The 12648-nt window shown below is 41.4% G+C and overlaps 1 protein-coding gene across 1 annotated transcript; it reads left to right on the plus strand.

Annotated features, from left to right (window-relative positions):
* Nucleotides 1-359: 359 nt before the first annotated feature.
* alg9 (ALG9 alpha-1,2-mannosyltransferase) lies at nt 360-12191 on the plus strand. Its single transcript, XM_061703043.1, has 15 exons — nt 360-542; nt 2418-2553; nt 2940-3074; nt 3156-3226; nt 4615-4703; nt 4787-4922; nt 5011-5098; nt 5206-5311; nt 7252-7374; nt 7536-7690; nt 7759-7888; nt 7976-8123; nt 8943-9072; nt 9155-9285; nt 10593-12191. Exons 1-15 carry the CDS (start codon nt 403-405, stop codon nt 10714-10716), a joined length of 1842 nt encoding a protein of 613 aa, XP_061559027.1. The 5' UTR covers nt 360-402; the 3' UTR covers nt 10717-12191.
* The last annotated feature ends 457 nt before the right edge of the window (nt 12192-12648 follow it).

Raw genomic sequence — 12648 nt, forward strand, 5'->3', positions numbered from 1 at the left:
ACTGAAATAATCTTTTTAAAAAAAATCTATGAGATATCGCAACACCAGTACAGTTCTGGGGGACACTACACCACCCCAGATTTCCAACAAAAGAGGTCCCATACAAATCTGATGTGGCATTTCTAAATAAAAATCCCCTGAAATATGCATATTTCACTGTCACTACCACTGATTTAAAACATTCATTTAAAAAAATCTCTGAGATATCGCAACACCGGTCCAATTCTGGGGGATACTACACGACCCCAGGTTTCCAACTATTTAAGCAGCATAGAGAAACATTTCATCGCAAGCGTGACGATTGCGGATGTTATTGACCAATCAGCGGCTCTCGTTCGTGTTCCGAGCCAAGCGGTGACGGAAATAAACGAAGGGCGACTCGGAGGAGCTTCGTCGGGAAACATGGCGGCCAAGGCGCTCCGCCAGCGAAGTAGACGAGGCAGCAGACAAGATGCGAATAACGTCAACGTCTCCACAGAGGCTCGAACGCCGAAAGAGGAGAAAGGGGGCGATGAGAGCAAAGTCACAGAGACTCGGCAAGAGTGAGTAGGAGGCGGGGACGAGGGACAGTAGACACGCCGCTGGTGTTATGTCCATCCCCGGGTTGACTGGCAGCTCGGGCAGGAGAACTACAAAGCTAGCCACCTAGGGACTCTCATACCAGTTTCGTTGCAGCAGCTATGAATGCTCGCTCGAAAACCATATATACAATCAGTTTCGATCCAGTGTTTTCCCACTTCTGAAACAATAGCATTGTTGACGTCAAGTGGGCTGGTCATCTTCATTCAATCTCCATTCTCCCCCGCTGCCTGATTTATGTATGGCACATTCGCTGATAATTATGTCGCCTTTCTGGCACGCCATCGACACACCGTACGTTGCATTGTGCCATCACGAATGTTAAATATTGTTTGAATTTGATCTCACTTTTAAGGTGACGTGTCACTCAGGTCAAGATCCTTACTAAGCTGCACCGCTTGAGCCAGTTAATTGAACTCATCTAATGATGTGTGAAACTGGAGAAATGCTTGAGTAGCACTACTTATATAAACCTTTATTGCTTAAAGGGGGCAATTTAAGCTATTGACACATTAATAGTAAGTATACGCTGTATTATGTAAAAGTCAAGTAGGTTAAGAATTCAGATATAACATGTATTTTGAAGTAGGTCTGAGTGATATGGGGTTAAAATAAATAAAAAAATAAACATTTCCGATTTTAATTGATCATCTCTCTTTGCTTAGAAAAAGCATATGATGATGAAATTTTGCTCTTTGTTTTTTACCTATGATAGCAAAGAAGAATTTATGCTCATGTTGTCTGTTTCCTGGTGGGAATTAAAGTTGTTAGTAGCTTTTTAAATAATCACTTGACGGGTTAGAAGGTCGCTAAAGCGTAAGTGCAAAGTAACCAATTTGGCAACACCGACTGTGCTGTTGTAAACTAGCTCGGGTTGTTTGGCACCCATGTTATTGGTGCGAACTGTGCACATCAGCGTGGCCATGCTTTGAACTATAGAAGCTGTGTGTGTGGGGGGGGAACCTCAAATGAACTTGAATTAATATATAACATTGATGAAGCACCCGGTACTATTGCATTTACCTGTACCAGACATGCCATTAGAATAGATACATCTGCATAATTTAAAATCTAAATAAATCCAATATGAGACAAAACTGTATAAAAAATAGGAATATGAAGCAAAACATTTGTCTTGACAATGTCAGGGAGGTGCTTAGTTCTGTGGTTGTACTTTACAGCTATTGATTTGAAATTCCTTGAATTGTGCTCAAGCAGCACAGTGACACAGTGGTTAGCACGTCTGACTCACAGTTCTGAGGTTCGAGGTTGAATCTCAGGTCCCGCCTTCCTATGTGGAGTTTGCATGTTCCTCCTGTACTTGCATGGGTTTCTCCCTGTGACCCTTAGCAGGAGAAAATGGATGAATGGTTTGTGCTGGTGTACCTAATGTTGTGGCTGGTGATAAATACCCCAGTAAAGTACCTTTTAGGTATTCATTCATTCATCCATTTTCCATACCGCTTATCCTCACTAGGGTTGCGGGTGTGCTGGAGCCTATCCCAGCTGACTCTGGGTGAGAGGCGGGGTACGCCCTGAACTGGCTGTCAGCCAATTGCAGGGCACATATACTGTAAACAAGCAACCATTTGCACTCGCCTAAGGGCGATTTATAGTCTTCAATTAACCTACCATGCATGTTTTTGGGATGTAGGGAGGAAACTGGAGTACCCATAGTAAAAAAAACAGCACAGGAAAAACAGGAAAACTCCACACAGGCGAGCCTGAATTTGAACCCAGATTCTCAGAACTGTGAGGTAGATGTGCTAACCAGTCGTCCACTGTGCCGCCCCTTTAGGTATTAAACAACTCTTAATGTGCATGTGTTTCTTCCATAGGTCAATAAGTCGCGGTGGGCAAGTATGGGCCCCGGAAGGCTCGACTGCATTCAAATGTTTGCTGTCGGCACGCTTCTGCGCAGCGTTGCTAAGCAACATCTCCGACTGCGATGAGACCTTCAACTACTGGGAGCCTGTGCGTATTAGAGGGGGGGGGGAAAAAACTAATGGTGCTTAACGGTGACATATTGTGAAAAATTTAGTTTTTTATGGCCATCTTGCGGCACGTATATGCAATTAAAAAAACTTTCAGGGGGCTGTCAATTATTTGCAGATTTTTGGTATTGGCAGCAGGGGTCGTTCCATATCCCCCGCAAATATCGGGGATTCACTGTATATAATGTATATAATTCTTTATTCTTGGGTTATTTTGCAGAAAGCATAGCACAGATATGTTATTAAAATGCCTGGGCACTGTGTTAAATTTTATATTTGCAACACTTCTTACTTGCTTGCAGGTTACTCTTTAGTCGTCTTAAGCTGTTAATGTGCATAATAGTTGTGATGACTCTTTTCTGACAGATGCACTACCTGCTTTATGGCACAGGGATGCAAACGTGGGAATACTCGCCATTGTATGCCATCAGGTCCTACACTTACTTGTGGCTTCACGCTCTCCCGGCCTGTTTGCACGCCCATGTACTGCAAACAAGCAAGGTGAGTAATTGTTCTGCGTCTGACATCACACGAGAACACATGCAGGACGGAGCAAGCCGTGTGTTAACTCTTGTGTTGCAGGTGTTGGTGTTCTACTTTGTGCGATGTGTCCTTGCATTCTGCTGCTGTGCCTGTGAGCTCTATTTCTACAAGTGAGTTCATAATCTTCTTTTATACGCAACACCTTGGTTTATGTGACAACGTGTGGACCTGTAGCTCTCCCTTGTGTACCTGTCAAGTAATGAGCCTTATTTACTCTTTTAGACAGGGGTTCTCAATTAAAAGTTAAGGGGTTCTCATATCAGAAATGATTAATTCCCAAATATTGAATTAGTATTAATTTAAGCAACAATTGTCACCACTGAATGATTGTCAAATTAAATAAATAAGTACAATTTGGACATAATTTATTGTTGCTTTAAGCACTTAACTGGAAGGCCAAATGAAACATTTGCTAAATTTATGTTAGATAAATTTTGCTTCTGAAAAGCAAAGTGCTTGCACAGGTTCCCCCTAAACGGAAGTAAATAAAATGCTGTAAATATTAAAGAAAAGACCATTTTGAAAGTCTCCATTCTTTCTTGATACATTTGCCAAAATACTGGTGCAACTCAATACATTTGAATATTGTGGAAAACTTCATTTATTTCAGTATGTCAATTCTTGAAGGGAAACTTGTGTATCACATAGATTTAATACACATTGAGTAAAATATTTGGATTATCTAATTTTGATCATCATAACCTATAGCTAATGAAATACCAAACTTCACCATCTGAAGAAATTAGAATATTATATAAGACACAATCCAAATGATTTTTAATACAGAAAATAGTTGGGAACTGGCTTTCTGCAAAGTATCCATGTTTAATGAATCTATGCATTTCCCTTTTTGAATTAATCAACTGAAATCAATGCACCTCTATTTTGGGTCGACACAATCTATCAATCACACTAATATGAACAACTAAACAGCTTGAACTCCCCTTTTCTTCACCGTTTTCATGTTTTAAAAGCACAACATTATCTCTTATTACTCATTGGCAGTCCATCCTCGTTGCTTGCCTGCCTCACACGCAACCACTCGCTCCACTCACAAAGTGGTCCTTATTATTATTAATATTTAATTATTTGCAGTAATATGAATAAATTATAACTTCTATTAGGGAGAAATGTTTAATCTTTTGTTTACCTTAGAGTCAGTGATAGTGTAGTGGTACACTTGCCTGACTTTGAATGGTTGTCCGTGTCTATTTGTGACTGACTGGCGACCAGTTCAGGGTGTAGTCCGCCTTTCACCCGAAGTCACCTGGGATAGGTTCCGGCACCCCGCGACCCTAACCAGGATAACAATGGATGGATGGATGGATGTTTACCTGAGTTAGCTTCATCGGCGGGGCAAAATACAATCAGTATAATGGAAACTTGAGCTTACATGTCATTGTAGGATGTCATTAGATTGTGCCGGTGTACCTCTTAAGCTGTCTGGTGAGTGCAGATACTAATATAGTGTCGATTAGCATTTGCTGTGTGTGTCTAGGGCCGTTTGCAAGAAATTCGGCTTGCACGTCGGCCGCCTGATGCTGGCTTTTCTTGTCCTGAGCACCGGAATGTTCAGCTCATCTGCAGGTTGTTAATATTTATCAGAATTTTTTTTGTGTGTGTGTTTCTGGTGCCATGATTCCTCATCCTTGTTTCCTTCACTTCCGCAGCATTCCTGCCCTCCTCCTTCTGCATGTATACGACACTGGTCGCCATGACTGGTTGGTTCCAGGACTCCACGCCTTTAGCCATTATGGGGGTAGCTGCCGGCGCAATCGTTGGCTGGCCCTTTTCTGCTGTAATTGGGTACTCTCATCAAACAGATTGCCTACTTACAACCTGTTCATTAAAATTAACTTTTTTCATTTACTACTTTGCTGCGTTTTTTCTGCAGGGTGCCAATTGCGTTTGACCTGCTTGTGATAAAGAGACAGTGGAAATGTTTTATCACCTGGACAGCTGTTGCTCTGCTGCTACTGCTGGTAAAAAAGAAGAAAAATTTGACTGAACATATTACCAGTGAAAGACTAATGTCCAAATGAGGTCAACTTTAATCTGTGCAAAATGTAATTATTTGGTCTTTTTTCAGGGTCCCTTGGTGGCAGTGGACTCTTTCTTTTATGGAAAACTGGTGGTAGCCCCTCTCAATATTCTACTGTATAATGTCTTCACACCACATGGGCCCGATCTGTATGGTAATTAACACACACCGCTGTATATTATTTTATCATGTTGGCACAAGCACCAGGCATAAAGTAAGCAGTGGCATCATGCCCATTTAAAATTAAGCCACGTTAGCTGACCTTTGAGGAGGTGTAAATGCTGTTGTTTTTTTCTTTTTACATATTCATTTACACCCGTGACCCTAGTGAGGATAAGCAGTACGGAGAATGGATGAAAGCTCAGTTTCAAGCTGGATGGCGTTCTATGGACTCTAGAGGGAGCCTTCACCCAACAATACAATTTAGCACGTGAGACTCGTGGTTAGCATATCAGCCTCAAAGTCAAGGACGTCAAAGGTTTGAGTATCCATGTTATCCCCTTGCTTTTGTGGGGTTTCTCCAGGCATTCCGGCTCTCCTCCCAAATTCCAAAAACATGCATGTTCGGTTTAATTAGGACTCTAAATTGTCCATTAGTATGCATGATTGTTTATCTATATGTGCCCTCTGATTGCTCGGCGATCAGTTCAGGGTGTACCCAACCTCTCGAACTTTGTCAGCCGGGATAGGCTCCAGCTCATCTGTGACCTTAATGAGGACAAGTCTTATAGAAATGGATGGATGGTTGATTCAAAATGTCATCAGACATTTCATTTGGCGCACACACACACACACACCACCAAGTTAGAGCCAATAGGCAAGCTATATTAACAGCTATTTCAGCCAATAATTGTGTTGTGAATGCATTACTTAATAACTTACTTAGTGCATCAGATTGTGTCGTGACCAGTGCGTAGAGGTGTGTGATATGGACAAAAATGTATATCCTGTTACAGGTAATTCTATATCCCGATAACGATGTATATTTTGATAAAATTAAATTAAATTTGCTGTGATCTTTTCGCTGTTTATTTATCCATCCATCCATTTTCTGAGCCCCTTATCATCACAAGGGTCGCGGGAGTGCTGGAGCCTATCCCAGCTATCATCGGGCAGGAGGCGGGGTATACCCTGAACTGGTTGCCAGCCAATCGCAGGGCACACATAAACAAACAACCATTCGCACTCACATTCAAACCTACGGGCAATTTAGAGACTTCAATTAACCTACCATGCATGTTTTGGGGATGTGGGAGGAAACTGGAGTGCCCGGAGAAAACCCATGCAGGTACGGGGAGAACATGCAAACTCCACACAGCTGGGGCCCGGGATTGAACCCCGGTCCTCAGAACTGTGAGGCTGACGCGCTAACCAGTCGTCCACCGTGCCATAGTCATTTATTTATAAAATACATATTTTATATCGGCCACACAATAAAAGGAAAAAAAAAACATTTATAAGACTAAAACACAAAATGCAGTGGCTAAAGAAATACCATTGAAAATATCTGGTAGTATAACCACTTTTCAAGGAATAAAATGCAAAAGATTAAGATAAATACAACACAGTGTTTCAAGTAACACTGAATTATGCCTCAATTTTATCCAGTAAAAGTTCTCATAAATGAACTGTTACAGGAACACGAGATTCTCATCTTGTTCTGAAAGCTTGACTGTGATATCTCAGTTTTAACTTTTGGGGCACCATGTAAAAGGAGTGAGTACAGTAGATAAGAGATGTACTAGATATGAAACGAAGAAGAATATAGTCGTGTGGGTGGATATTGTATACAATTAGATAGATGGATGCCATGTTGGCTGTGTGCTGAGCTATAAATGATTTTAATGAAAAAATGAAAGGATAAATGTATTACAGATGGAAATAAGATGCTAAATCTGGTGCAAGCAATTCTTTGTCTTTTGATAGTGACTAAAACACAAAACCAATGACATAAACGTCATATCGTACAACTCTACTAGTGTTCATTGATTCTGTTCGGGAAGCATGTTTGAAGTCTTTTCAAATGCGCATTTAACAGATTTTCTGACCCTAAATTGGAATGTAGAGCATCTTTTGCGTGGGGTTTCTTCCAAGGTACGGAGCCGTGGCACTTCTACTTTCTGAACGGGGCCCTGAACTTCAACCTGGTGTTTGTTCTGGCGCTCTTTTCCCTGCCGCTCACTGCTCTCATGGAGACGCTCCTGCACAAGTTCAATGGTGAGTGATTGAGTATGTCCGTGTGTGTGTGTGTGTGTGTGTGCGTGACAATGAGTGAGTGGGTGGATGCGTGTGGGTCTATGTGTTTGGGTGTGTGAGAAAATGATGGTTCTTTGATGGTACCTGCTCTTTTGCTTCCATGCATTGTGTGTTTTCTGCAGTGCAGAACCTAGGCCGTCCCTACTGGCTGACTCTGTCTCCCATGTACCTGTGGATGTTGGTTTTCTTCACCCGGCCTCACAAAGAAGAGCGCTTCCTCTTTCCCATCTACCCTCTCATCTGCCTCAGCGGGGCCGTGGCCCTCTCGTCTTTACAGGTGGGTTTACAGCCGTCGTTTCCACCGAAGGGTGACGATCGGTTTCCCATTCCTTTTTCTTCCTGCAGAAATGCTACCACTTCCTGTTCCAGCGCTACCGACTGGAGCACTACACTGTGTCCTCCAATTGGCTGGCGCTTAGTGCGGTTGTGGTCTTTGCTGTGGTGTCACTATCTCGTACCGTCGCCCTCTTCAGAGGTGGGTGTGTGAGTATGTGGACACGGCTCTTTGTGTCTCAGTGGGCTTCACTTTTGTTCGTTCCCTGCTCTCTCTCCCACCCTACAGGCTATCACGCCCCTCTAGACCTATACCCAGAGTTTCTTCACATCGCCAAGGACACGACTCTGCACACGGTCCCCGAAGGCAGACCAGTTAGCGTGTGCGTGGGCAAGGAGTGGTACCGCTTCCCGAGCAGCTTCCTTCTTCCTCACAAGTCAGTAGTCACGATTCCAACCTATAAGACTAGCTATAGGCATTTGTTCTTCATGTTATATTTTAATGATAGAAATTGACATCAGGGAAGTGCAGGTGGTTAACACGTCCGCCTCGCAGTTCTGGGTCTCAAATCCTCTTTGGAAGCTGCATGGTCTTCCTGTGCTTTCATGGGTTTGCTGCAGGTCCTTAGGCTTCCTCTCACGTTCCAAAAACGTGCTTTAGGTTCATTGTAGATTCTAAATTGTGCATAGGGGTGAATAGGTATTTGTCAAAAGAAGTCCACGGTGACCCCACCTCTTACCCAAAGTCAGCTGAGATAGACTCCAGCTCACCCATGACCCTCATGAGTACAAGCACTGGAGAAAAAGGATGGATGGATAGATTCACATCGATATGGTTAAGTTGTGTAGTCGTTACGTTTTGAAGCATTGGAGGCATAATAGATTCCATTGGCAGCAACCAGAAGCAAGTGCAGTTAAGTCCGAACTTTATACCTTGCCAGGTTGCCAAAGTACAGAAAGAGCGCAAAGTTCATTGCTTGAAGTAAAGAAAACACATCATTGTAAACATTGCAATATAATGTAGGTACAGCTCAATAAATGTGAAAACCGCATTGTAGAATAGTCCATTTATTTTAGTAGTTTAATTCAAAACATGAAACTTTTAACCTTCATGTTCTATTATTCATTCATCACTAAAAATAAGTTGATCATTTATTGTTACTTTTCCCGAACAAGGTACATTTTTTTGAATGACCATTAAATTATGTACGCTTATAGCTTAACAAGTGTCACCGTTTCCTGTTCCTGATCTCCAGTTGGCAACTACACTTCATCCAAAGCGAGTTCAAAGGTCAACTTCCTAAACCGTACGCCTCGGGTCCTCTGGCCACGCAGCTCATACCTGCTGATATGAACGATCAAAATCTGGAGGAGCCCAGCAGATATGTAAGACGTGCTTTCCCCGCTACATGGAATCTTTATGAGCTGTCAGTGACATGACCAAGTGTGTAATGATGGCTCCATACAGGTGGACATCCGGCACTGCCACTACCTGGTAGACCTCGACACAGAAGAAGAAACGCCACGTGAACCACGCTACGCAGCCAACAAAGAAGAGTGGAACGTCATTGCCTATAAGCCTTTTCTTCAGGCTTCCAGGTATTCATCACGCAGATCTACCAACCTGTTACTACACGGTTATTTTTTTTAAAAAAAATGTAAAAGTGGTTTAGTGCAATTCTAAAAACTAATGAAACCTCAGAGGAACTGTTTATTGAAAAAAACCTCTTTACAAGACCCCGCAAAATTTACTTTAAATGACAAAAGATGTTACAGTGGGGCAAAAAAGTATTTAGTCAGCCACCAATTGTGCAAGTTCTCCTACTTAAAGAGATGAGAGAGGCCTTTAATTTTCATCATACTGTATGTATTTAATGGTGATGGGACTCTAGTAAAGCTTTGTTTTAATTATCTTTCTTTTAATCAAATATTTTGACAATCTTTTACAATTTAAATTAAAAATGTTTGAGGAATAGACATAATTTAACAAAATTCACTCTTTTTTATTTTCCATCAGGCTACCACATACACAAACAGATTTGGGTCAATTTTAAGATTTTGAATACGATTTCAAGATGAAGTTTGAGCTCACAGTATAGCTCTAACTCATAAATTGAAGTTGGCTATTGTCAAGCTTTTAAAAGACTAAAATACTGCTGATTTGGAATTTCAACATAGTTTATCGGTATATGTATCTTACACTGTTTCATCTCTAGTTGCTAACATCGGAATAGAACTCCATTCTAAACGAAGGACATCATCATATGTTTTCAGCAATTTGATAATGGACAATTTTATATATTTAAAAAAAAAAAATGAAATGGCCCCTAATAGGAAAAGTTTTTCATCCCTCTGCTAAAAAGAATTATTTAATTATTGTATTTATAGTCACTGTTCTGCGCACTGTGCAAAGCGTTTACCTTACTAATAAATATATGAAAAAACTGAACATAAATTAAAAGCCATAAATAAAATCGAGGCAGCTACTGAATATTATTTACTTTACAGACGATCCACTGCAAAAACTTAAATCTAACCATAATCAAATATCTCAGATCTTTTCTAACCAGGCAGTTTTTGCGCAAGAGAATTTCGCCTGCTGCAAATATCGCTCCCCCACCCCTTTTAAGTCTTAATAAAGGTAACTTGAGATTGTATTACTGTTTGAGTAATCATTGTTAAACTTAAAATTAAAAATACTGCGATTCTATTGATATAGGTAGTATAAATGCTTGAGTTTTAAGACATTGGTTGGGGTTTTTGAGGCAAGCTATGTTTACATGTTTTAAGGAATCCACGTAAAACTTTCCTATTCTATGGGTGGATATTTTTGCTTAAATTAAAAACCAAATTCCACTTATAGGAAATAACCTTAATCTTAAAACGGCCGCTTTCTCCACTTTCAGGTCCTCTCCGATCTTCAGAGCATTTTACATCCCCTTCCTCTCCGACCACCACACTAGCTACAGGCGCTATGTCATCTTGAAGCCGAGGCGGCAAAAGCAGCCACGTACACGCAGCCACGGCTGACCTTTGAACCTCAGCTTCGCTCAGATACAACAGGATCCCTCCCCCTTGACTTGACACAGCTGCTGTGTGTGCGTGCTTGCGTGTTTTGAAGTATTTGTCTTAAAGGGACACTGTGTCATAATTACTCCCATCTATTGTTGAAATTGTGTATTACATCTAAACGAATAGTGCATTCTCACGCCTTAATTTTCCAAACACGTATGGCAACAACAGTAACCTTTCGAAGATAGGAAAATTTGTCGGAGCACAGACTAATCCGTGACAGTTGGCCCTAACGTGCTATCCTGCCTATTGTAAACAACACGGTCTAACAAAACGGAATGAAATAGGGCTTGGAAACCGCTTTGCATTGTGGGTTGAGGCTGCCGCAGTAGCTTACTGAGCAGGCTGTACAATCGCTGTGTGTTTTCCATGACTGAAAAACATATTAAAATGCAAGAAACAGATTGGGATTTTACAAAGAAAAACTAGACCATGAAGCCACAGACCAGTTTAAATGGTTTGGAACTGTACAAAATCCTAAATACAGAATGGAGCAGCGACCGGCCGGACCTAGTGCCTCCGTTGTGTGCGTGTGTGGTGTGCCTACACTTCGGAGCAGTTTAAAAATTCCAAATCATTAGCATCTCATGTTACCAACTGGTGGATGCAGGACCTTAACACGATGAAGCCCACTAGCGAGCAATGGGAACACATCATTTGGACGAAGGTACGCGGCGCTAAGTTGCATGTGTGTTTGCTTTTTAATCATACCTGTCTCCATTGCATATCTGTGGTCCTGCAGTATGCTGCTGCAGTCGTGCAGATTTGCAGGTGTGTGGTAATAAGATGATCTTCTCGTCCAGTGTCTCAATCTTTGCCCTGAATTGCCGCATAATGAATTTCCGCGTTGGTAGTGCTTGTCCTCTTACGGCGGCCGTAGTTTCAACATGGCAGACTGTCATGGTGCTCCCCAACTGGGTCACCACGCTTGTGTATAAATAAATCACAAATTATTTGCTTACGAGAATGTCTCAAATTACTAGCCGAAGCCACAATACACCAGTGATAACACATTTGTAAACGCAGACATCAGTTTTGGCCGGTAAACAACTGAAAATGTTACACAGTGTACCTTTTAATATACGGACCCTTTAAGGACCTTGCGTCTGTGCGTGGGCCTACGAGTGTGTGCATGTATGTGTGTACTCTTAAGGGGTGTTTACTGGCAGGAATCGTGTTTTTGTGTCATCTGTCTAAGATGTTATTTCAATGTCTTGGAAGCGGTTCATAGCTGTTTTTCCTCTTCATACTGGACATCAATGCGTGACCGAATGAAAGAAATGTCCTCACTGAATCATGTCATAAAAACTTTTTACTTAATGTGCTTGGTGTGAATGTAGAGAATGAATGGGAAGGGTTAATTTCATTGTAAAGTGTAATAAAAGAACAATGTGACCAAACACAGTCATTCTGTTTTTAAATAAAATAATGGCACCACCATCTGATTTGTTTATTTACTAAACAAACATACAAAGCACAGTAGACATTACCATTTTTACAAATATCAATCTAGTGGAACAATCGTCAGTAACATGCTGCGTTATGAATAGGCTATTGCAACACTCACAGGCATTATGAATCAAAATGGATTGATTCAGTTGGAAAGCGAAGAAGCCATTGACGAATTCCTGCTTTACAGCTGTGCTGTTATACAATTAGACAACATAAAAACAAACACTTGACATGGAGTTTACGCAGCACACATCAGTGACATGTCAACAGGTCATGCAAATGCAATGGACACATAAGTCATATTACATTAGCAGCAACCAAATGCTCCGTGCTAATTCTCTTATGTGTGCACAGTCAACATGATGTTTGAGGGAGGCTTCAGTTCATTCTCCATAACATTGTCAGATTTACTGTCATAAAGGGCAAACAAGCTTTATC

The sequence above is a fragment of the Phycodurus eques genome, chromosome 17, assembly GCF_024500275.1.
Source record: "Phycodurus eques isolate BA_2022a chromosome 17, UOR_Pequ_1.1, whole genome shotgun sequence".
NCBI lineage: Eukaryota > Metazoa > Chordata > Actinopteri > Syngnathiformes > Syngnathidae > Phycodurus > Phycodurus eques.